Genomic DNA, 27,154 nt, shown 5'->3' with positions numbered 1-27,154 from the left:
TATCCATACTACTAGCAGTTTGTTGATTGCAGACTTGTCTTGTGTAGTCAACTGGAATCATTCAGCTTAAGCTTAACTTCAATTGTCGCTTCTTCATTGATATGCATCAGCCTGATGGTGTCTATGCGTGCAGTGATGATTTGAACATCATAAAGCTTTCCTTCGAAGATCGCACTAACCTTGTGGAGATGGTCCTGGGATGTCAAAACAAGACTTAGTTAGAATTTCATCAAAGATCATTCATTGCTCTTACATTCTTAGTGTTAGGATTAGATCCTTTCGTTGCCCTCGTCTTTTTTCCTTTTTTTCAAATCTAAGGCAGTAAAATCCTGTGTTCCAGCAATATTCAAAGCAAAACAAAAGTTTAGTCATCAAGTGTAAGTCCCCTTGTGATTCCAGCAAATCACATCATACCACAGAGAGCTTATCCACATGTAGAGATCCTACAGCAAAGAACCTTGAAGTCACCCTGATTGATCCTTTTCGTGATATCTTTAGCATTCAAAGGCTTTACTCAAGAGAGGATAAGGTACCCTTGGGTATTTTATTTTGTGTTTGATAGTGTACAAAATACACGTTAACACAACCCCGTACAACACACCAATTCTTCAAGAAGAAACATTCAATACACATCCACATTGTTCCATCCTTTTTCTTTACGAAAATTACTACTGATGCAAGTGGGCTCTTGCTAGGTCTTATGTGCCCCATCTTCAGTAACTCCTTAATTGCCTTTTTTATTTCATCCTCATGGCTCTTAGGATGCCGTTAAGGTGTAGTGATTACTTGTTTGGCTCTCTCCTCTAGCACAATGACATGCTCTATTCCCTTCTTAGGAGGAACTCCATGAGGATTACTCTTGAACACCTTGCTATGCTTAGATAGCAACCTCTAAACATCTGGATGATAACTGCTCTTTTGCTGATTTGACATTTCGGGAATCGTTGGCATGATGAGACACTCAACAGCCCACTCTACCTGATCATGCCTAATCAGCTGCTCCATCCTCTTGAGTGACAGCACTCTAGGTTCTCCATCTGAAAGTCCTTTGCGTACCACTTTCCTACCTTGGTGCTCAAACCTCATTTCTAATTTTTGCTAGTTGAATAAGAACTCTACAAGTGACAACATCCATGTCATGCCAAGAATAACATCATTGTTCCCCATGTCTGTTGGAAAATTGTCATTGATGCCAAGTAGACTGTCATTGATGTCATTTGATTCAAGCAAAAAGAAAAGTCAATACAAAATTCAAAGTTGAATTAATTAGCAAAGATTGTGATCCTGTTTGTATAGGCATCGATTGTACTAAACAAGGCAGCAATGATATGATTGACACAAGAGGGTGGAAGCAACAATCAGCATTACCAAAGTAAACATCATGTAGTGGTCCCTTTAAAAAGGTGTTTGTTACTACAACACAGCGATCAGAAAAGGAAATCAGACTTTTGTTTAATGCAGCAATCAAGGCTAACTCATAAACCATAAACAGCTTTGAAGTAATATGTAAGGTGGTAGATAAATAAAGGAAGCAATTAATGAAGGTAGGATTCTATGATTAAATATAACAAACGGTTTGTTCAAAGGCAGTGTTGTGATTAATACATGAAAGGGTGTGATCTTAAGGTGCAACCTTGATAAAACTTTCAAAAGGTGCGATTCATGAAGAACAAAACAGATAAGAGACACATTTGATTCATTAAGAGGTTTATTTGTATTAAGGAAAAGGTGTGATTTATGAGAAGATTAATATAAAGAAGTGTGACTAGTTGATGGAGGGAGATGTCTCTAAGGGAGATAAGAAGATATAAAAGGGAGGTTGATTAGATGAGAGGAGAGTGTGTGATGAGTGAACAAAGCAATTATATCAAGCATATACATCAGGTCTAAGAAAGAGCAATATATGAGAAGATTATTTTCACATTAATGAAGGAATAATAAGATCATTTGCAGATTTTCAAGTGGAGTTTGTGATCATTTTATGGCAGATTTATGATCAGACTTAAAAGTAGATTTGAGAAGGAAATTATAGCAGTTTGAAGAAGAGAGTTATAGCTCTGTAGGCAATTTTTGAACGAGGAGTTCTTGCCTCTAGTGGCAAAGTTCTCATGAAAATCAGGGGTTGGTGCCTCTAGTAGGTTAAACCTATGAAATTTGTAACAGATTATTATTTAAGCAAGTAATTTGTCATGGTTTTCTCTCGTAAGTGTTTCCACATAAATATTGTGTAATCATGTTCTTCTCATGTGCATGAATGTTAAAATTAAGTAACTAATGCTATTGTGATTGATAAAGTTTGAATTGGTAAAAATTGTTATATTGATTCACCCCCCCTCTCAGTATAACCGTGTGCTTAACAATGTCCACCATATAGAATTCATCTTTCAGCTCATAATCACCCAACTGTATACTCAGATTGGTAATCTTACGAGTACAAAGAAGCTTGTGCCCGCTAGCCACCATCACCTTGAATCCATCATGTTCTTTAGTCTGCAATACCTTCTTAGCTACAAACCTTTCATCAATGAAATTATGTGTATCTCCTGTATCACTTAAAGCAACGACTCACTACCCCTGTATTACACCTCTTACCTTGAAAGTGATTTCCTTTTGGGTACTAGTAAGTTGTGCAATAGTCCTATCATCCATGGACTCTTCTTCTGATGTATTTTCTTCTTCACTACTCTTTGAATCAGGTTGCTGATCCGATTTTTTTGATGCATATTCCTCGGCAAAAAAATACTCCAACTTCATAGCCTTTGCTTTCATACTACACTTATGTGAGGGTTTCCAAGGCTCCCTACAATGGAAGCATAATTTCCTCTTCCTGAGGTCATTTAGCTTCTTACTATTTGTTGGTTGAAAATTTTGTACACTTGGGGAAATATACAAAATTGTGGTTTCAACCACAGCACATGAGTAAAAACTCTCCTAATTAAGGGAAGGCTCCCCCTATCTAACTACAACTTGGAAAATAAAATGGGATGGGACAACAATCTTTCTTCTTTCTTCAAGAAAGACAATATCCTTTTCTCTTCACAGAAAAGGATAGCGATTGAATATGAACAACAGTAACTACTTTCAAGTGAAATGAGAGAAAGGAAATGAAGTTTCCTGAAAGCGCAAAGACTTCCGTCACTTCCTTCGGGACGGGACAACAATATCAAGCTCAAAGACTTGACTATTGGAAGTCCTATCTACCCTTTGCTATACTAAATTTTACAACGAATAAAAGACAACAGCTCAAAGACTGGAATAATTTATTCTTTTAACACAAAGACAAGAACTAATGCAAGCTCAAAGACTTGCTGCTATTTCTTATCAAACAGTAATTTTCCTCAAGAATAGACGCAAGCTCAAAGACTTGCTGCTCCTTCTAGAGATTTTCCTATTTTAATTAATCTTCTCTGCTTGCAGCTCAAAGACTTCAAATCAGATTGGACTAAGCTCCTTTAGAAATACTTTGCATAGAAGAAATAAAAAGATTCAAACTCAAACATGTAGCTCAAAGACTCAAAACTTGAGTAATCCTTCTTTCTTATTCTTCAAAACTTTCAATTCACATACATAAGCTCAAAGACTTCTTGCTATAAATTTGACAGAGTTTTTGCTTGCTTTCCAAAAGATAAATATTACAATAGACTCCTCCAGTATTTATAGAAGAGGAGCCTTGAGAAAAAGGTGGGAGGATCCTAACTAACTTGAGAGATTCTCTCAACCACCAAGACTCATTCAATAACTAACTGAGACTTCATTAACTAACTAAGAGTTACTCCAACTAACTAAGACTTATTCCAACTACAGTCCTAATCGGACACAACTTGTAGTTGTCTTACATGTAATTACAAAAGTGCAAGTAATGTGTAACTTGCATTTTACAAAAAATATTTTTACATGTAACTTGTCAAAACGAAATTACAAATGCATAACTAAAACTATTCCATGTGTCTAAAGACACGACTCTAACTGCATCGTCCTTTGTCTGTGATGATCTTCATGTTGCTTCAGGATGCTAGAACTTGAAGTATTCTAGATTGGTAAACACATTTTGAACCGGAACGGGAAATTGCATCCTTGTCTTCTTGCTTGGGGTAATACTAGCTTTTCAAGAGGGAACGGGCTGCCTTTCTCTTTTCATGTCATGACCATCTTTGTCTTGAAAGCATTTTATGCTCTCAACCATGAATTGTTGTTGTATTTCTTCTTTGTATCATCCTTCATTCTTGAAATTTGCTTGCAAAATAAGGCCCATGCCTTAATCCATTGATTTGGTAGATCGTGTGTGCAAACCGGACTGACAAGGGAAGAGAGAAATTGATGCAAAAACGGGCTCACCAGTGAATTTCGGGTTTTGGAAGTTGCATTACATGTGTGGGGAAAACAAGAGCATTAACTTGCAAATGTGGGAACAAACATGCAACTTCATATGCGTAATGGGTAACTACAAGTTTGCACTTGTAATTGGACCTTTAAAACTCATTTTCAAGTGTTTTTTGAGTGCATTTTGGACCAATTTCGGGTTCTGGATGGCTGACTGCAAGTAGACTTTAAATGGGGAAAATGAATGAAGGTGTGAAATGAGTGGATGAAAAGGTATGTACGGATGATGGAAATGAATATGAAAATATTTTGGGAAGATCATCTTCAAGAAAATGGGAAGAACTTTCAACATGTAATCCGGTTCTAAAAACCCCATTTTGAAAGGATGGGTATTTCTCATCTTTGCAACTTGGAATTTCAACAAAAGATGGTTAAATCTTTTATCCGTAAGGGAAGAACAATGATTTTCATCCAACTTGTAATCGGGATTTAAAATCCCGAATACAAGTAAAGAGGGAAAATGGGGAAGAACAATGCAATTCTAAAATTGCTATCAAAGGGGAAAATCTCTCTCACAAAAAACCGATTTTTGGGGAAGAACCAACCATTTACAAATTTACAACTAGAAAGGAAAAACAAGAAAACAATAAAACAAGAAAAATGAAACAAGAAGAAAATAAAACTTACCTTGCTCCAATCTGAAAATGCGTCTCCAAAAGATGATCAATCTTTGAAATAAAGAAGAATATCTCTTAAAAAGAAACTAACCGTATTCCAAAACCCTAGCCACGTTTTTGAAAAAATTCCCAAAACTGAAAAACTGGGCAGCAAATGGATGAGAAATGGCATGGAAAATGGCCAAGACTCTTTCTAACCTCAATACCTTAGCATACCAAGCCAAAACGATTCATAACATTGCTGATTCGTGGCATTTTTAATGAAGAAAAACGTGGTTTTTTAGCAAAAACGTGTTTGCTGTTATAAACCTAAAAACCAGCAAACTTAACCTCCATGTGGCGTGAAAGGTGTCTAAAAATGCATGGAAATAGGAAAGAATCCAAAACGCCTTCTATCTCCCAAAAAATCTCCACAAAAAATTGCTAAAAATCTTCAAAAAACATGTTTTTCCTTGCAATTCGGGTTTTTTGGAACAAACTGCAAGTTTAGAATGTATGAAACAATAAAATTGGGTTTTTTGGAGGATATGACAAGTTTAAAATTTCACTTTTTCAACATGTTAGGCAAAATCGGGATTTTTTGGCCAAATAGCAAGTTTAAAATGTCAAAAATGCACTTTATGAGCAAAATCGGGTTTTTTGGACCAAAGTGCAAGTTTTAAATTGTCACTTTTTCACTTACAAGGCAAAATCGGGTTTTTTGGAGCAAACTGCAAGTTTTAAATACTTGTAAATGGGAAATAAAATCCCTACAACAAGTTATACTTGCTTGCACATATGTAATGGGGATTTAAAATCCCTATTACATGTGAAAACCATTAAAGTAGGGGTTTTTTGACCAAACTGCAAGTTTACTTGCAGTTGAGCCAAAAAATCCCTATTTTAACTAAAAATGACCAAAAAACAATAAAAAGATAAAAACAACAAAGGGGAAATTTAAAACAAATTACAAGTAACATCTTTTAAATAAAAGTGCACATGTAATAAGTCAAATATTCCCCTACAAGACCAAAACAATGAATATCATTAAAACTTGCAGTTTGAAGAAAATTCTCCACCTGCAGTCGGGATTTTAAAACTCGAAATTGAAGGAAAGACATAGCAAACGAACCCAGAATTTGACGAAATTCGAAACGTAGTTCGAGGATGGACTGAGGATTAAGCCAGTCCAAGGATTAGTCGAAATTTTGCCTCGGGAAGCGTGCCATAGAGTAATTTTTTTCATTTTTTCACAGAAATTTCATGTAATGGTCCTTCATTTTTGAAAACAAAAAGGAGGACAACACTATTCAATTTGTTTGAATCACTTTGTGGCTGATGTGGTTCCCTTTCAAAATGTTTTTATCCTTGTCTTTCTTATTAGGGAATCCCTTAGACTAAAATTTTCTTCTAGAAGTAGAAGCCTCCATGTCTCTAGCCTTTTTGACGGCTTCCTGTAGAGTAGGTGGATTGGGAGCCTTAATCCAACCTCTCAATGGACCTGTTAGCCCATCCATAAAAAGGATCATGACTCTTTTTCTGAAATATTAGTGACCAACATTGCAAGTCTTTAAAAATATGCAATATATGTGTCAACTGAACTCCATTGCCTCAACTTTGCCAACTCTTTGAAATGTAGCTCTAGATCCTCCTTATCAAATCTCTCAATCAACCTCTTTGTAAAATCTACATAAGTAATCCTATCATGTCCCATGGTGATCATCCCATAATGCCACCACTCATGCGTAATGTTGTCAAGATGTATCGTTGCATACTTAATGGCTTCTTCCGGCATAGGATTGAGTTGGAAGTAGGTGTCTACCTTTTGAACCCAAGCTTTAGTTGAAGTCTTCCTTGAACCATCATAATAAGGTAGACTCAATGTCCCCACCTTCTTCCGTAGATCATAGTTTTGTGTTCTATCACCATTGTAGTGTCTATGCTTCATTCTCACATCAATGTAGTCCCTCTATGATATAGCAGCTTGGAAGTCATGATCTCCACTCTCCCAATCATGTATGAATTGATCCTACAAATCTATTTTTGAGGCTCATTATGAATTGGTGTTGGTGCCCTAGGTGGAAAGGTAGTCATAAGAGGCCTTGAATGGATTGTTCTAGTTTGCTAATTTGGAACCCAACCATGAATTGAGTTGTCTCCCTGGCCATTATTACCTCCGTTGTTGCCTTCGTTATTACCTCCATTATTGTTTGCACCAATATTTAACCCCATTTGTCAAGACAAAATTTTTGTTAATAGATCCAAATGCTGATTTTGTTGTTGTGCTCTTTGTTTTGCAGCTTGTTGCCCTCTAATTAAAGCATCCAACAAATTCAAAAATCTTTCTTCTCCTAGATCTCTTTATTTCCTGTCATCCATATTTTTCTGTATTTTGTACCTTTACAACCTTTTGTTCTTCTGCAATAATTTGTCCTTCTACTAACCTCTGTTCCTCTGCAACCAAATTTGTAGCAGATCTATTTTTGGGAGTATTATAATGGTGTGTGAAAGTTTGCTGGTCTAAACCTGACATATCACTGCTTTGTCATAATTTACCCTCTAGGATGGCATGATACTACTTTGATACCATTGTAGTATGCAGGTATGTTTTGCCTTTGTTGTTTTGGTTTGTTTTTGAGTGTTTTGAGATGCCAAATAAAATGTAGATAATAAAGTACTTTGCAGCAAATGAACAACTCAGAAAACTAATGAAACTCAGAAATATAAGAGGTTGGAAATTCTAGAATTAATTTCTGATCTGATTTTATAAATTTTGTTAAATGTAAGAGCAATTTAGATCATAAAATGATATTACATATCTAAATCCAACACACCCATTTGCTGATTGATGAAATAAAGCTTTGAAACAGAAGTAACCAGCAAATACAATGTACAAAAAACCCTAGATACTTCACTAAATGATTCCAAAATGGTACGGCTGGGTGTGGAACTGATTATCAACAAATAATAAACACCAAGAATACCGATTTAAATCCTCAAAGCCCAATATCTTGCCTTAGAACCCTCTCAGCCGAGCTCTAGAAATGGTATGATTGGCATAAGCTGGTACCAACATTAAGGAGGTATAGCCAACAATAAACAATTAAAAAACCCTTCAAATCACCTCCCAAATTTTCCTCTACAAATCAGATATACAATACACTGCAAAACTGAAATGAAGATCTCCAATGTGCACAACTGTGACCTCTGAATGTAATCACCAAGTTATTCTCCAAATTATGTCTCTCAATAGCGTCGAGAAAGTTTCCTGCAGGAGTTTCCATCCGCACAAACCAAAGAAGAGTAATCCCTCCCAGAAGACATGACAATATAAAATATCAAACTTAGCCTGAAGGAAATGAACACCCAAATTGTCTTTTTTAGACTCCCAGAGAGGTTCGAACTTTTCCTTCGGGCACACTTAATTTAATAAAAATTAGCCCTTTTAAATCGCCAATATCTTCATTAAATATAAAGGGCCCATATATTTAAAATAAATCTTTTTCACTTTATAATTGGCCCTTTTATAGTCCTTTATTAAATAAATTAAAATAACGATAAAGTTAAATCTTTAATTTAACTTTATTAATTAATAATTTATAGTTATTTTATTTAAAAAACACTTGACTGTATAAAATGTTGAGATAGTCATTAGAATTGAATCCATCGAAAATACTAAAAATAGTAACCTTGCCAGCTAGCCCAGTTGGTGCTTGAAACTAAATTACTAAGAATAGTAAGTATTGGAAGACTAGCCCACAATCACTTCAGAAAAGGGCATTATGCTCATAATATTGAGAGGAGCTCAACTAACCATCAAATACTGTCAAATCACTGGATAAACTGCTTCCAAGGTTCCCTAACCCTAACACATTAGCCTACGGGAACTAATTGGATAGGTTAAAGATCCACTAACTCAACTAGCTAGGAAGGGGACATAACATAATTACTTCAGAAGAAAAGTAGCATTACATCCAAGATGTTGATTAAAGAGCAATCAATCACATGGAGTGATGAACTAGTTGAAGCATGATGAACTAGTTGAAGCATTTGTGAATATCAAGGAAGCTCTTAAGGAAGTGCCAATCTTGTAAGTCTGTAATGTCCCCTACTAAATTTAGGCTTATTTTTAACCCTAATTAATCCATCTCAACATAATTATGACTTAAACTAAATTGATTAGGAGACAAAACTATCTTTAACATGAATCCAAACAGTGATAACAAAGAACATAGGCTTCTTCCTGATATTGTCTCAAGGATTCTATCTGATTTATATTCTAATATTTATTATTAATATACATATATATCTTATTTATATACGTTATTTATTCTCAGATAATTATCATTATATATTACTGCTGATGTAGTTCTTATAAAACATTATAATAACTATAATTATATTTTTATTATCATTATTATTGTTATTATAACTATATTATTATTATTATCTAAATTTATATTACTATTAAATTCTGCATAAGAATGTTATCAGGCTTCAGATATTAAGCATACATATTAAGCACATCCCATGCATACCACCAAGAACACAAATGTTACTCCCTGTAACTCCATAACAGTTCTGTTCTAATCTATCGTAGATGATATATCCTTTTTTTTACCCTCTTCCCATCATTCTCTTTTTATACCTCTATCTCCCAACAGTCATGTCTTTTTGGAGTAATCTTTCCTTGATGAAACATGTTTCATGATAATTGCTTAATTGCTGATTTGGGGTATTGTGTATTTTTTCTTGATAAGTGCTGACTAGTCAAACTAATATTTTATTGATAACTACTATTTTCTTATTGGAATTGTACCTTGTGCTGTCCATTAACACTATAGAGGATCAACCCACGATGTTAATGTAATACTCCAAATTGAAAGCAATCAGCAATTATACCAGTCAGTTCTAACAAACCCGATCTCTATGTAAAACATTATCGCTCAGGTTGCTTTCCATCTTATAGTCATCGCTGTATATTTGTTCTATTACTGATCATAAGCTTGCTACCACAGAACGGATTTCTGACCAAGATCGCTGCCTTGATAGGTTTCTAACTTATTCCTGGATTATTCTCCCATGATTCCCCCTTAATATTACTTGTGATTTGGTATAATACAGGGGGCAGTGGTGACTCAAGGAAGGGTCACCACCTTCTAATAGCAAGGTTACGTGGGATCCTTGGGCCCACACATGTAATGAGTTCATTAACAAATTAACTATTTTTAATAAGTATTACTATTTATTAATTGATTATAATAATTAATTAATAATAGCATCAAATAATATTTAATAAATATTAATTAATTAAGTAAATATTAAATAATAAATAAACATTGATAATATTTATTGTTTAATATTCTTAATGATGTTAATGTTTATAATATGATGCTAATTAATTTTATTTGGATATTTCAGAATATTATTATCAACAAAGATTAATCAAATAATAATATTTAATAAATAAATATTTAATAATTTCGAATAATCATTCGTCGATAATTATTATATTAATTAATAATAATTATTGTTTAATTTATGCTATACATAATGATCAAGGAGGGGAGATGACAAAGTCCAAACTATTCTAACCCTTCCAACTCTTCTCATTTGCCTCATTTCATACTATTTCTGTTTTGCTACTCCAAAAGAACAAGTATGAGCAGCCTTTAACCTTTTTAATGTCTTTTACAAGGTGCTAAATTGAAGTATTAAATAATGGAAAAACATGATTACATCGTTGTAAAGCCATTAAAAATTATAGGACATATCTAATAGTTGTAAAGACCATTACACACATGCTACATATGGTAGTAAAAGACATTCACTTCGCATGAACCATTAGGCAAGAGATGCAAATGGATCAATAAGATCCAAAAATATGATATTGAGGTACAAACTACCAAGTTGGTTAGAGGTCAAGGCCTGAACAAATTAATGTCAAATGCAAATTTAGGAGGTAAGACAATGAGACGAGTTTTGACTCTGCATAGATTTGTTGTCAATTAAAGGATGATCCTTGGTATATTTATTCGTTTATCTGGAAAAGCTGAGTTGTCCTCTTGGAATGAATGATAAGCTGAAAAAAAACTCTTAAGTTGCAATCCCAAAGATATGTGTCGGTACGTGATGACTTGATGTGGAAAGATTCCAATGGACTACTCCTCAAATGCTTAAGTCAAGAACAGCCCAACGAGTTAATGGATGAATGCCATCAAGGCATTTGTGGTGGACATTTCAAGGTCAAGATCACTATGTACAAGGTCCTTAGAGAAAGATATTGGTGGCCTACCTTATTCAATGGTATATTAGAAAACTAGTTTCATATTAGAACCTATTTATGCTTACTTAAGCTTTATTTAGGTCATTTACTTTTTGTCTCATATCATAGGATTTAGAGACTTGTCATGATTATAGTCTACCTTGAGGTTTCATCCTTGTCTTTATAACAAGAGTTTCCTCATTTTAGACTGCATCAGTTTCATTTATGCATTTAATGAATTCTATGGCTTCATAGCATTTTTTGTTATTTGTCTTTTGTATCGAAGGCTTTTTTTGCTTCAGGTGATTCTTGGCTCGTATGGAGTTGATCAACAAATCTTACATATTATTGTTCGGTTTCATATATAATTGGAAAACTACATATAGCTATAACAAGGAGAAAAAGAGCTATCTTATATATTCTATTTTATAATTGTCACTCCATACAAAAACACTAGAGATAATGTTGTTATATCAGTGACTCCCAACTTTTATAGAATTAATTTTCTGAATGCTTCTTGGAGCGAAACTTTTTTCATGATAAGGTATGAAGAAATCGGACAATGGATTTCTCATATGTAGGCACGTGCAAAATTTCTCTGTTTTTTATTATTTTTAGCTTATTGAATTGAATGATTTTTGATTTTATATTATCAGCATTCATTTTATGATATAATGATGCAGTTTGCGAAGACCACCTTTATGGATATCATTATGTGTACATCTAGGAAATGTGATTGTGGCTTGGATTGACATACTTGTATCAAAACGTAGATTTAGGTAAGATTCCATTACTTTCTCATTTTTAGTCCCTTTTATTATGATGTCTATTTTTTTTAGAGAAAATATTTATCGACTGTTTGCATCTGCAAGGGAATCTAAAAGATCAAATTTCTAGGAGAAGCTTGATGATGGTTAATTGAAAAATAAAATTGAACTTTTTAAAATTAGTAATTTGATCTGTTGTATTCATACTAGGCCTTTATCTGATTTAAAGATATTATGATTGAGTGTATGATTTCCTCAAAATTCATCCAAGTCTTGCACTAACCCTCCATTATTGAAATAGACCACAAATGAGTGTATCTATTCCCTCAAAATCACCCAAGACTTGCACCAGACTTTTGTCATTGATATAGACCACAACCAGATTTGGATTTGTTATGTTAAATGATTGACATTTCAAACCATCCATTTTCATCCATTTTCTGGGGATTTCAATATATTGTATACATGAAACCCTAATTATTTACCTCATGAGAACACCTAACAGACAATTTTTTAAACTCATATATGCTTTTTCTAACAGAAAAGAGCTAGGATGTCTACTCATTTAAATAAATCTCCCATACGATGCTTGATAAGATTTACAGCTATATAACTTCCAACATGCCATATTTGATTATATTTACTGTCTATCAAACGATTACACATTTACATCTAAATTATTAAGATTAAAACTATTTGTAGAACAGATATACTTGCCCTTATAATAAATGGTGCAAAAGAAACAAATACAGAAACAAAGGGCGAAGCCGAGATGGTGATACATCTTTAAATCAGGGCTTACATAATCCAGCTTGACATAGGAAGCAATTTGTCCAAGATTCAAACCATATATTCACTGTTTACTTTTGAAGTATGCCACAGCTGTGAAACTAGAGGTCATATCCTCGAACAGGTCATTTCCAGGATTGTTTTCATTCAAGATGCCCAAAATGATGTTGAAACTAAACCAACCTGCATCCCTACTTGTGTAGCTTTTGTAAAATGGAAGGAAGAAAGAAAGGGAAAAAAGAATAGATGAAAAGAGGAAACAAAAAAAAGATTAATTATATTAATGTGCAGAAGTGACCCAAAAAAAGGTCATGGAGACTTGGGAGTACAACTGGATACAATGGAAAGAGGAAGTGAAGGAGGCTCCAAAGAAGCTACAAACTAAAGACGTCTAAAAGCAAAACAGAAAGGGAAAGGCACATTGACAAACAAAAAGGAGAGGTTAAGCTAGACTAAGGGAGTTCCCTAGTCATGCCAAAAGGGAAAGATCTCATGAGACTATCAAGATGATTATAAATGGTCCAAAAATCCAAGGGAGGACTCATTGCCAAATAAGATAGGGTAAGGACACCCAAAATGATGGAATGGGTGCATTGGGAGGACCCACTAGATGAAAAAACAACACCCTCACCTAAAATTGTGAAAGTGCCAATACAAGATCTAATGATGTCTCTTGTAGAATGCCTTAAGATAAGAGGCCTTGATTGGATGACCCTAGGAGAATGAAGAGTTTCAAAACTCTATTTGAAGTTCACCTAACATACATGGCTGATGGCCTTGTAGCATTAAAGACACTACAGGTTGTAGGAGAGCATTGGTAATCATGCTAAGGATTTTGGAAGTCAAATAAGCTGCAAATTCATCCTTAGAAGTGGAAGCCTAGTCCCAAGGAGCCTATGTCTGCAGTTTGAGCAGATATACGGAGTAAGAGTTGAGTTTGAATTTCCTTGTTGCAGAAGTTTCTAGTTGTTTTCAGATTATTGCCGAACTTTATTTTCTTGTGACAGTGAATTTCTGATTTGGTGCATTTGAAGGGAGTGTTTGCTTGCACATTGTGACATCTTGAACCCATCATGGCTTTGGTGAGTCTTGCCATGGCCAAAAATGATGATATGAGTGGATTGTCATAACCTCTTTAATCTGATCATATAGTTACAGGTCTGGAACTGATTTAATATTGCTTAATATTTCATATATTTTCAGTGTTAAAACCGTTTGCAAGTTGCATTAGCATTGTATGATGATATGTTTGTGGAAAGCCAAAGATTTCAATGAAATGTAATAGAAAATGATTACGCATTGAAAGATTTAAATCCGATTTTTCCATCCACAAGCTATCAGTTTCCATTTGATGTGTTATTTCTCTATTGGCAAACCTTCAAAGAAAATTTATCAAGGGTGTATGTTACATATGCCATCTCATTGATCTGTCATCCAATACGTGGAAATTTGTGGTATCTCAAGTGACAGGCTAGAAGAATGAGCTGATCAACTCAGTGATTGAGGAATTGTTTGTAAGGCCCTTTGCTTGAAGGTTACAATCTATCTTGAGAAAAGAGCCAAGAACTGCTAATTTGGGTAATAAAAGAAAGTAGATAGAGAGCCATTGGAGTCTATGTACAAGCAATGATCCCCGTTATATCTCATACTACATAGGGCAATAAAGTACTCTCCTATATCTCATAGTATGTAGGGAATTTGAAAACAAAGTACTCCCACTTCATCTATCAAAAGGAGCAAAACTCATAGCTTGTCCTTGCAAGGGATGTGATGATCCATCTCAATTAGGAGTTGGTGGGAGCATACTTTGAGGCACTCGAAAGGGATACTTAATTGTGCGATTAATGATTTTAGTGATAGTTAGGTTGAATAATAATGGGATTGTTATGTGCAAGACATGCTCAATATATAACGTGAGCTTGAGACTAAAATGCTGAGGAGAAGAGTTTATTCTTATGTGCAAGACATGCTCAATATATAACGTGAGCTTGAGACTAAAATGTTGAGGAGAAGAGGTCCAAGTAAACTTGATGTCTTGTTAGTTGATATCATCTTTGATTGTTTGAATGATCACAATCGCCAAGGGAATTGTAATGTCCCCTTCTGGTGACACTTAGAATTTGTCTTCAAAGGGGTAACTATAGCTTGCAACAAACACTACGAAGTCAACTTCAATTTGCTTAAGTAAGCAATTTTACCTTAGTAACAGTATTGATGCCTGTTTGAGTATGTATATTTTAATAGAATTAATGAAATTAGTAACAGTGCAACAGTCTAATTGAATTATTGTTAATGGAATTTGATATAATGATTATTTTAGTATGAATGAAATAACTGTTGCTCTTATAAGATCATGCAGTGAAGATATGAGGATTAGTTATTTATTGAATAGCTATGCCCAATTGATCTTTGCACCCTGTTATCGTGTGCACTTCACCCTGTTGCAAGGTGGATGATATCCCTGAGTGCTATGAATATATTCCCCCAAAATAATCCCTTTGAAAAGACTTACGATCCTCTATTTATGTCTCTTGAGGAGTTGTATTCCAAAGGACACGTCTGTAATGTCCCCTTCTCCGCAGTGATTAGTTCAGTTGGTTAGCCTATTTCGGAGGCCCGTAGGCTAGTTGGGAGCATAAATTAGGGTTTCCTATTTTCTAGGAGGATTCTTTGGTGTTTTCACGGGGTGTATGTGGGAGTTTGACAGTTTGGATTCTGGATTCCTTCTGGGTTTTTAGAGAGCTTCAATATGGTTCGACATGCATCTGCATCAGGTGACTTTTTCCGGACTTACTATTTTTAGTAAGTGCAACGACTTCTCAGAATGTGGTTAAAATGACTTTGAAAACACTTACTATTTTTAGCAGTATTCTATTTTTAGTAAGTACTATATTTAGCAGTTCTATTTTTAGCAGTATGTCAATAGGCCTGTTCAGATGGCTATTTCTGGTAGGGCAATTCTCTCAGCTTGTTTCCCCTGGGCGATTTATTGTTGAGGAAAAATACTTTATAAAGTGAAATATTAATAAGGCAAGATGGACGCCTTATGGAGAAATAAGTTAATTATATAATATATTTCACTTATCTAACTTGGATGCCACGTTATAATTTTATTGTCATTTTTATAAAGTATATTTGCTCCTATGAGAAGGTTGATTTGGAGAAAGGAGAAATGAAATGTAATTTCAAAATAATGTGAAGTGAATTTGCATTTGGGTTTGGCGTTCATTTGGAGGGAATGTGAATTTGAATTTGGAGACACAAAGTCTATAAATATGAGTGTTGGGCTCTTGTTTTTGGTATCCAAGAATTTTTATAATGAAACGATGCTGAAATGCAGAGTGAAAGCTTCGGGGAACGCTTACCTCCTAGCCATAGCTTGATTTCTTGCTTGCAATACAACAACTAGTCGAGCTAGAGATTGCTCTTCATTCAGAGGAGTGGATTGAAGATAATGTTGCAGATTTATATATTAGATTTCTGATTTTTGGGAATGCTGTAGTGTGTTCTTGTTGCTGGTCGTGGAGTGTGCTGAAGTGAATTTTTGGTCGTAGGTCTTAGTGTCTCATTCTCCTTGTTCTGGGTATTTCATCTATCTTTCTTTATGGTTTAGGCGATTCATTTTGCAAGTTTATAGAGCTTAAAATGGTGTTTTGGATTTTATTTTTGCAAAATCGTACCTTAGCTGGTCGTACCATGTGGCTGAGCGCTTTGGAATTCGTGCATAAATTATTGGGGTTGGTTTGCCATGTTTTGTTGTCCTAGGAATGATCGCCTACCTCCTGGTGATCATTTGATTTTAGTTTCGTGTCATTTGGTTAAGAATTGGGTGAGTTGTGAGTGTTTTAGTGGGATTTGGTGTTGCTGGTCTGTGTGTTTTCAGTGTGCTGGGAGTATATCAGAATTAGATTTTTTGGTGTCTGGAGTTGGTTTGGGGGTGTGTGAGTTCATTGGTGTGAAGAGAAAGGACTTGGTTTCATTTGCAGTTGTTGGTCATGTTATTGCACTTGGTTCATCACTCTTATATTCTATGATTCATATTGTAATGCTGGTAGTAGTACTAACAACAATTTCTATTGTTCTTTCTTGTCCCATTGCATAAGTGGAAGAGGCTGGCCTTGCCGCCTATATTTGGAATAGTGATTTCCCTTAAATTGTAATCCATATTGTGCATTGTGATGCTGGTTAGTAGGACTAATAGCTATCTAATTGGACTATTGCTCTTAGTCCCATTGCATAAGTGGAAGAGACTGGCTTTGCCGCCTATTTTGAATATTGTAATACTGTCCTCCCGCTGAAGAAGCGGTGGAGTTGATTGCTATTTCATTTCTAGTCCTCCCGCTGCATAAGCGGTCGAGTGATTGTTGTTCTTACAATTTGTAATCTTCTAATTGGCTGGTTGCACTGCCACACTGTCGTAGAAGTTCTTACACCCGTTGGATAAGTAGAAGGGGCTGGCTTGCCGCCCGTTATTATATTTGAGATTTCATTTCCAGCACTTATTTGAGCTAACGATCCCCTTGACACCATAGGCTCTCACCCTCCCATACTAGGCTCTTGGTGATCAGAAAGTGAAAGGGTTACTTTCAGTAGCATTTGGTTTTCATTTCCTAACCATAACAAGTGTTGTGTTGAATGAAATTGTGGAAATAATTTGGGAAAAATTAAGGGGGATATTACAACGTCTATTTGTTATTGCCTCCGCACCATTTTATGACAAATATTATTGTCAGTCTAAACTTCCCTAATCGCTATCCTTATAATTGATATCTGATCCTCATCCTTTAATCGATTAGTGGTAACTTCGACGTAATCACCGATTAAGTCCATCGCTGTATAAAATCGACTCGTCCTTTATGCTTGTCGATGCTGTTAAGGAATGTCGATCAATAGTTGGCATCGTATTAACCGACATGCACTCTTGCCTTGGCCGATATCATTATAAACTATGGCATTATTATATGGTTGACTATTGTTGGGTATACTGTTTCCATGTTATGATCAGTATTTACGATTATTAATTTCTCATCTTTGGGCTACTAATTTTCATATGGACTGTCATTGCAATTAATATAGTAGTATACCGTAATTATCATTCTTCGCTAATCTCTCAATCATCGATTACCTTTAGTATCGCTCCATATCCATTGACTTAGTATCGTGTCTGCTATGTCATTCCTCATCGTGATGGGTGGGTAATTGCCTTTTTCCAGTGGTATGATTTCCTTGGCAATTTATATTATTTTGAGGAAGCATCGATAATAATTGGTGGGTAAGCAAGATGATTGTTTGGTCACATTAATTATATTTTATTTATTAGTTCTCCTTCCTTTAGTTGCCTTAATGAATATTGTATTTTATTTCTTTATTAATTATTATTATATAATATACATATATATTTATATATTTTATATTTTATCATTAAATTGTATTTCAAAGTGGGGACATTACAGGAATATCCCTCTCATGAATAAATAGGAAAACATCATAATTTAGATATTATTCTTTGTCATGACCCTGCCTTGATGTCTCTATTCATATTGCACGTAGAAAGAAGCAAAACACTAACATATTAATATATAGAAAATGGCCTTATGAGTAAGACTTCACCACTTTCCACCTTGATCGATTTTCTACCTTGATTGAATTCTACACATCATGTTCTCTTTTCCTAATCAGCGAATTTTGAGATGAACAAATTACTTAACAAGATAGATTCCCAAATGTTACATAAAGTGAAGAAGCACGGAGTTGGTAAAAAGTAGCGATCCAAATCAACATGAGAGCAAAGGACATTAAGAAGAATTATACTTACAATAACAAGTATTATTAATAACCCTTGTAAAGAGGCAATCACAATAACAACCATTAATTAGGGGCGAAGGTTGCATAGAATGAGTCGCAACTTACAAGGAGAGCTGGTCAGTGAAAGAGACATGCCTTTCCAACCGATGGAGGAGATATATAAGTGGCAGATTAACCATTCAATAAGGCACGGAAGATTTGTTTTTGATATACTTACTTCATATTGAAGCACTCAAAGAGCCCTAGACTGCCGAATGAATGTGGTGTCTGAAATATACCCGCTTAATTTTTTCAATTTTAAAACACAACATTCAGCACCCATTAGCATTAGCAAGTATTCACCGCGACCACTTATGTAGTGGGAGGAAAGCATAAACAATGAAAGCATTACATGATGGCTCTTTGACCGGCCACTTCCTCTGATTTTAGTGGGGGGGTTTACAAATTATGAAAGGACTTAACAATCCAAAACTTGGCGGTTTAACCAGCCACTTCCACTTATCCAGTGGGGACTACAAATTACTGAAACTTAACAATCAAACTTGGCAGTATAACCAGCCACTTCCACTTTTCAGCGGGAAATACAAGTAAACTGGAAAGACTTGAAAACCACAAGACTTGGCGGTATAACCAGCCACTTCCACTTGCTCAGTGGGATGAAGTTAGCTTCAAGAAAAACGGGAACAAAAGATTGTTTAGTACTACTAAACAAGTTATTGCAATAAGCTAACTTAAAGGGAGAGGATAACTGAGTCAGAAAATCAAAGACAATGTTACCAGCCATGAAATAAGTAGAACGATTTCTGATTTTCAGAAAAATCAGCCACTGTAGAATCACCAAAATGCTCACAACTCTCTTGTGACACCTCCAAATGAGCTCCAATAAGATGCAAATGAAGCCTGTGATCTGGGCGGCCAAGGTAGAACAGGAAACTCGCCACCAAACAGGGTCTTAGCAAGGGCACACACTCCAATGTTGACAATGGAATTAGGGCAATCAGCAGCAAGTTCGATTTGAAACCATAAAACTATCTCTCCACCAAAATCCACCAAAGTATGAGCAAATAGGTTCCCAAAGCATACGAGAAAATTGAGCCTGTACCTACAAAAATCAGATAACAACTCCAACCAATATGAGTAAAAACGTACTTCAGCTGTAGGGTTTGTTTTTCACCAGCAAGAGCACACCAATCTTCTCTGAAAAGCATTGGAAATCTCTGAATGAAATTCGTGAAACAACTAGGAGTTGTCTTTCAAACTTGAAATTGTGATAAAGCTAGGAGGGCACGCAACCCCGAAGCCAAGATTCTGCAAACATTTTAGCAGCACTTCATTGTCAAATTCCAGCATAACCAAATGAAGGAGAGAAGTGTCTTATTAATAGACTGGAGACTTCATAAATTAAATTAATTTTCCCTCCAACTTGGGCACCACAATTGGGTAAAATAAAAAATAACTTTTAATGAATTACCACAAGCCCCATCTTGGCGTCAATTTTTAGTTACCTATTTCAAGTCTAGCTTGGACGCCAAAAGTAAGAAATATATTATTTTTGCATAAGGTTAATAAAATATTTGCCCAAAATGCCTTACGAAAAATAATAAATAAAAAACCTTAGTCATCTACAAATTCCCAAAGAAAGGTATATTGAATTGAATTGTCGGAAAAAAACCATCAGACTTCCAAAAATAGGATTACTAAAAATAGTGTTGACTAAATTAGCATACTGCTAAAAATAGTAAGTGATCCCAAACTTCATTAGAACACATTCTGAGTAGTCGCCTTGACTTACTAAAAATAGTAAGTCCGGAAATCATCTCCGAAGAATTTGCATGTCAAACCACGTTGGAGCTTGCAAAAATCCCAGAAAAACCCTATAAAACAAACAGTCGTCACAATTTACTAAAAATAGTAAATTTAGAAATCTTCTCTGATTGGAATGCATCTTATACCATCTTGAAGCTCATGAAAAACCCAGAAAGAATCTAGAGAGCAAACAACTGTCGCAATTTACTAAAAATAGTAAATTCAGAAAACTTCTTTGATTGGAATGCATGTTAAACCATGCTGAAGCCCATGCAAAACCTAGAAAGAATCCAGAGAGCAAACTGCAAAACTCATGCAAACACCCCTCTAAAAACTATCTTGAAGACAAAAACCCTAATTTAGTCTTTGATTATCCTACGGGTTTCCAAAATACGCTAAGACTCCATTCATCAATCTAGAACTGAGAAGGGGACATTACTGTCCGCCCTCCCCAAAATTACTTGTCCTCAACCAATAGCAAGGTTGGATGTTGCAAAATCTACTCATTCTCCCAAGTCGCATCCTCAATTGGTAGATTTTTCCATTTAATCAAAGGCTCCTTAAGAGTCCTCCTCAACAAACGTTCCCTGGAATCAATAATGGCCTTTGGAATTAGCACCAACTGTCCCTCCTCATCCAAGGGAGGTAGATCTGATGAAGCTACCACATTATTTCCAAGTGCCTTCTTGAGGCGTGACAGATGGAAAAATTTTGTACCTTGCTGTTTTTAGGTAACTCGAACTCATAAGCCACTTCTCAAACCTTCCTTGTGACTCTGAATGTCCTATAGAAACGGGGCCTAAGCTTCTCTGCTCCACTCTTCTTGAGAGTGGATTGACAGTAAGGTTGAAGCCTCAAGTAGACCATATCTCCAACCTCAAAAGTGTGTTCAATTCTATGTGGGTCAGCATACATGTTCTGCTGATTCTGGGCATGCTGAAGATTGTCCTTCAAGGATCTCAGGATATCTTGACTTTATTGTAACAAATTTCTCGCTTGAAGAGCTCTACTATCCCCAAAAGTCAAATCAGCAAAGCTAGGTGCCTCATATCCATACAAAGATCTGAATGGAGAGATCCTAATTGACGTGTGACAGGAAGAGTTATAACACTACTCTCCCAAATGAAGCCATTTCACCCAAGCCTTCTGCTGTCCTGATACAATTTTGGAGATAACCTTCCAACCACTTGTTCACAATCTTAGTTTGGCCATCAGTTTGCGGGTGATAACTGGTGCTTGGTGTGAGAACTGTGCCACTTAATTTGAAGACTTCCTGCCAAAAGGTGCTTAGAAACTTACTATCTCAGTCACTCACAATGGTTTTTGGTAAACCATACAACCTAAACACCTCTCTGAAAAAGAGATCAACAACTTGGCCGCTGTAAATGAGCTTGCAATGCCGAAGATGTGCAAACTTACTGAATCTGTCCACAACAACATATATATAGTCTTTACCTTGCACTCTTGGCAACCTGGTGATGAAATCCATTGATATACTTTCCCATTTTTGATTGGAAATAGGTAGGGGCTGCAGAAATCCAGCTGGAAAAGAGTGCTCATTCTTGTTTTGTTGACAAATTGGACACTCAACAATGTAGCGAAGGACCTCATCCTTGAGTCCCTTCCAAGAAAATGTTTCTCGGATCTGCCGATGTCTTAAAATACCCTTGATGACCAGCCAAGGGAATGTCATGAAAGGATTAAAAAATCCTCTTCTTGAACTTAGAATCAGGCACCAGGAAGATTCTCCCTTTATAGTGTATCAAGCCATCAACCATTTGATACCTTTCATCATGCAAAGTGCTCTCCAGTAAATTGGTAGCAAGCTGATTTTTTGCATACTTTGCAATAATCTGTTGTTTCCAATCGGCAAAGATCTCAACCAAGGAATTCAAGTCCAACCTTCTTGACAAAGCATCAACCACAATATTATTCTTTCCTTTGACATATTCAATGTCAAAGTTGTAAGGTCAAAGTTGTAAGCTTGGTGCTTACTCACCCATTTCTGTTGCCTCTCATTCAAGTCCTTCTGACCCATAAAGTGCCTGAGACTATTATGGTCAATCTTTACTGCAAACTTGCTCTCCACAAGATATTGTCAGAACTTAGCCAAAGCATGCATTATTGCAAGCATCTCTTTATCATAAATTGAATATGTTTTTTCAGCTCCTGTCAACTTCTTGCTTTCGAAAACAATCAGATGCTTGTCTTGCATTAACACAACTCCAACTCCTTCTCCTGAAGAATCACACTGCAACTCAAAGGGGCAGGAGAAATGTAATGGACACCCTAGAATGCCCAAAAACTAAACCAATTGCTGATAGGAATTAAGTCAAACAGTTTGCATCCAACTCCTTATTTCTCCGTTTAATGTTTAAACCTCTTATGGCTTCGGAAATGAAATGTTTATTTGTTTTTTAGTTTTTGCATAGATTTGAAATCATATAACATGAACTAGAAGGAAATTACAATAATGTGCAACATGAAGATTGAATTGCTGCTGAAATGATATTATTTCCAGAATTATTAAAATCAAATACATAGCAGATTTTTTAACTCACTAAATACTCCATCATTTTTGACATAATATTCCAGCAATGACTTCCCATCTTGCTGCTACAGTAACATGAATAGTGCTGCGCTACAGTAACGTGAATAGTGCTGCGCTACAGTAACGTGAATAGTGCTGCGCTACAGTGCTGCTACAGTATTAATTAGTCTTCAATCAGTCCAATATCATCATAAAATCATCCCTTCAGAATGGCATAAGCATTGGTCAAGAAGTGGAGAAGGTATGAGCAAAACACCAAATCTGCTTGTAGCTAGAGATGCACCCAATCTGCCTGTTAATGAAGCTGATAGCAATGGATTCCAAAGGCCAAACCCCAAGGGAATGACGTCTAGAATGGCACAAGAGAGGATAGACGTCCTCTAATGCCAAGAACGGATCTGCAACTCACACATCAATTTCTTCTCATATTCAACATGCTGAATGAAGCCACAAAAGCTTCCTTTTATTCTTTCTCCAAGGGTCGACCCAACTCACTTGAGCAATGTGGGATAAAAGATGTGCAATATAAAACATATTAAAATATTCACTTATGTCTCCCTTGGGTGCCCCTTTGATTTGCACACATCCCCATAAAATAAAAATTAAAGTAACACTTTAATATTTTACAATTAAATTAAATGTTACTTTAATAACACTTCAGGCATTAAAATATATTAGCAATCGGACTCCAAATAGCGCGAGTGATAGCTCGTCGGAAAGCTCTCGCCAAGGAGTATCAAATCCAATCACCAAAACTAGCCTCCGTTGTGTCTTGCTGACTTACTAAAAATAGTAAGTATGCCTGAAACTAAGTAAATCAACTCTGTTTTGGCCCAAACTGGAAATGACTAGGCCAAAACACTCCAGGATAGGCTAACGCACTTACACTTGGTCAACTGCTAAAGTGGGGACATTACAGTCTGCTCCCCTTGAAATTGCTTGTCCTCAAGCAATCTTAGTCCAGCCTGCTGTATCACCTGCTCATTCTCCCATGTAGCATCTTCCTCCGGCAGGTCTCTCCATCTGACCAAATACTCCTTCACTATCCTATTTCTGAGTTTCCTCTCTCTGGTGTCCAAAATAGCCTTTGGTACTAACACAAGCTTCCCCTCCTCATCCAAAGGGGTTAAATCTGCAGAAGGTACTACACTCTGACCAATGGCTTTCTTAAGCCTAGACACATGAAATACATTGTGTACCTGACTACCCTCTGGAAGCTCAAGCTCATAGGCAACTTCGCCCACTCTGCGAATCACCCTGTAGGGACCATAAAATCTAGGCTTCAGCTTCTCTACTCTGCTCCTCTTGAGCGATGACTGCCTATATGGCTATAGCCTCAAATACACCATGTCCCCCACCTCGAAACTGCGCTCTACCCTATGTTGGTCAGCATACAACTTCTGCTGATTTTGAGCCTACTGTATATTCTCCTTGAGCACTCTCAGGATATCTTGACTATCCTGCAACAGATCCTTGGCTTTGGGCACTCTGCTGTCCCCCAAGGCCAAATCCATGAAGCTTGGTGCTTCATACCCATACAATGCCATAAATGGAGTCATCCTGATGGTCATGTGATATGTGGTATTGTAACAATACTCCCCCATGTGTAACCACCTGACCCAAGCTCTCTGCTGCGCAGTCACATAGTTCCGTAAATAACCTTCCACCCATTTATTTACTATCTCTGTCTGCCCATCTGTTGTCAAAGAATATAAGCACGGACTTCCTCAATTGTCTTTGGAATATCCCATTCATACAAGACTGGAAGGTAGTAGGTGGATTAGTCAACCCAAAGGGCATTACTAGAAACTCAAAATGCCCAAAATGGCATCTGAAAGCTGTCTTCTCAATGTCTAACTCGCTCATTCTAATCTGATGGTACCCCGATCTGAGATCAATCTTGGAGAAGTAGATAGCCCCATGTAGCTCATCTATGAGCTCATCAATCCTGGGTATGGGATACCGATTTTTAATGGTTTTCTGGTTTAGATCTTGGTAATTTATCCACATGTGCATAGTCCCATCCTTCTTCTTGACTAGAACTATTGCATAAGCAAAGGGGCTCTTGCTTGGGCGGATGTACCCCATATCCAAAAGTTCTTTGAAGGCCTTCTCTATTTCATCCTTCTGCTTCTTCAGATACCGATATGGAGTAGTGATGACTGGTTTGGCTCCTTCTTCTAGTTTAATAATGTGCTTGGTCCCTCTCTCTGGAGGTCTCCCAGGGGGTAGGCTACCAAAAACTTTACTCCTCTTGGTGATCAATTCTTGAATATCTGGAGGGTAGTGCCTCTTTTCTTCTATAGGATCGGATGGCATGATCATACATTCTGTTGCCCATTCCACTTGATCATGACGGATCATTCTCTCCATTCTCTTCAGTGACGCAATATGAGGGCGTCCATTAAACATTCCTCTCAGCACTACTTTCTTCCCTTCTAAGATGAACTTCAATTCCATAGTTTGCAGATTAAGAGTGATCTCTCCAAGAGATTGTAGCCATTGTATGCCAAGTACTGCTTCATCAGTGCCTCCAATGCTAACAACCTAGAAGTCATCCTTGACTTCGTAATTTCCCAACTACATAGACATATTGGAGGCCATCCGGTTGCAAAAGATAGTAGAACCATCAGCCACCATTACTTTGAAATCTTCAACTTCATCGGTTGTAAGGCCTTTCTTTGGAACAATTCTCTCGTCTATGAAGTTATGAGTTGCTCCAGTGTCAATAAGAGCAATGGCTCGGTGCTCTCCAAGCACTCCACGAACTCTAAACAATTAATTCTTATCGAGACTAGAAAGTTGGGCAATTGCACCCCCACCTTCTTGCTTTTCTTCAGCCTCTCCCAGAACCTCTTCATACTCACTTTACCCTATATCAGTCTGTTGTTCTGACTTTTCAGATTCTGATCCATTAGTAGAATAAGCCTCCATGTGGTGCACATTGCCTTTTCCATAGTGTTGACGTGTCTGAAATCGCATCGCTGCAAACTCCATACGGCCAACGCAGAATAGAATAAACTCACTGAGTATCCTATCCTCTCTTGAAATAAGGGAATCCCTAATGCTATTTTCTACGTTTTGATCAAAGGGGATAACCTCAAGGTTTCTTTTGTCAGGTCTTGACTGCGGGATCTCTCAGTGGCTTGATGTGTTTTTGCTGGAAACACAAGGGGACTTATGATTTGCAACAAGCTAGTCTGCTGTGATTCTCGAATTACGCTATAAAGAGCAAAAGGAAAGGGTTAGGAGATCTAAAACTAACAACACGGGTATGCGGGTAGACGGATTCAACATAACCAATTCTTGCTTGGCTAGAATAGCTCACAACCTTGCAAGAACGGTGCAATCTTCAAAGGGACTTGGAAGATTTTTAGATTGGAGACGCACGGCTAAGCACCCAATTCTGGCGCAGCTTAGACGGACATCTGCAATTGAACTAAGCACAATCGAAGGCTCAGGTTAACCACACAAAAGGATACACAATCCACATATCCTCAGTGGTATGAGCCCGAATCTATCAAATACCTGCACACCCAAAATAGAAAGATCTATCTAAAATGCTGAAAGAAACCATGCGAACAGGATGAAAACAAGACAATAAACACCAAATCAATGTTCATATATTTGCTTCAGCTGCCATTACAACAATTTCTGCAGCATCTCTATGCTACTGCTAAGATCTAACCTATTCTAACCTCTAAGATCTAACTATCTAACAAGCTCTGATTATCTCACTATCTAACTATCTAACCCTTTACAAAAGAAAGGCCTCTGCCTTTTATAGATATTACAATTTTGAATCAAAGGCTAGGATGGACTGCATCCAAGGGTCCTGATCTGCCTTCTAGAAGCTGGCAGCTTTATCCTATGCCCAATTAATTCTCATTCATCCATTCAACCACAATTTCAACTACCTGCCACTTTTGGCTTTAATTCAGGTTTATCCGGTCTTCTTGGTGGTTGGGAATAGTTATCCACAAAAATATCTTGCACGGGACCCATAGGCAGTTTACAATAAAGCAGTTTCAGTTTTAAAACTGAATTTCTGGACTTAAATCCAGCTGTGTGCTTTTTTGAGAATGCATAGACTGAGTGTTTTTTTGCCTTTTGCCTTCAATTTTGCCGGTGGACTTCATCTTTGTTCAGCGGCACGATTCCCAATGCTCGGTTGTTCTCGTGCTCTTGCATCTTT

The 27,154-nt window shown here is 36.5% G+C and overlaps 1 protein-coding gene across 4 annotated transcripts in view; it reads left to right on the top strand.

Moving 5' to 3' along the window:
* The window catches only part of LOC131047904 (UPF0641 membrane protein PJ4664.05), a 211,880-nt gene that overhangs the window by 105,449 nt on the left and 79,277 nt on the right, over positions 1 to 27,154 (top strand). For all 4 annotated transcript variants that reach the window (XM_057981715.2, XM_057981716.2, XM_057981719.2 and 1 more), the window contains one exon: positions 11,925 to 12,020. In XM_057981715.2, the coding sequence (XP_057837698.1) occupies positions 11,925 to 12,020 (96 nt within the window). The remainder of the gene's footprint in view (positions 1 to 11,924; positions 12,021 to 27,154) is intronic.

This window comes from Cryptomeria japonica, chromosome 3 (genome assembly GCF_030272615.1).
Source record: "Cryptomeria japonica chromosome 3, Sugi_1.0, whole genome shotgun sequence".
Lineage (NCBI taxonomy): Eukaryota > Viridiplantae > Streptophyta > Pinopsida > Cupressales > Cupressaceae > Cryptomeria > Cryptomeria japonica.
This window is presented reverse-complemented; position numbering and strand designations above follow the sequence as displayed.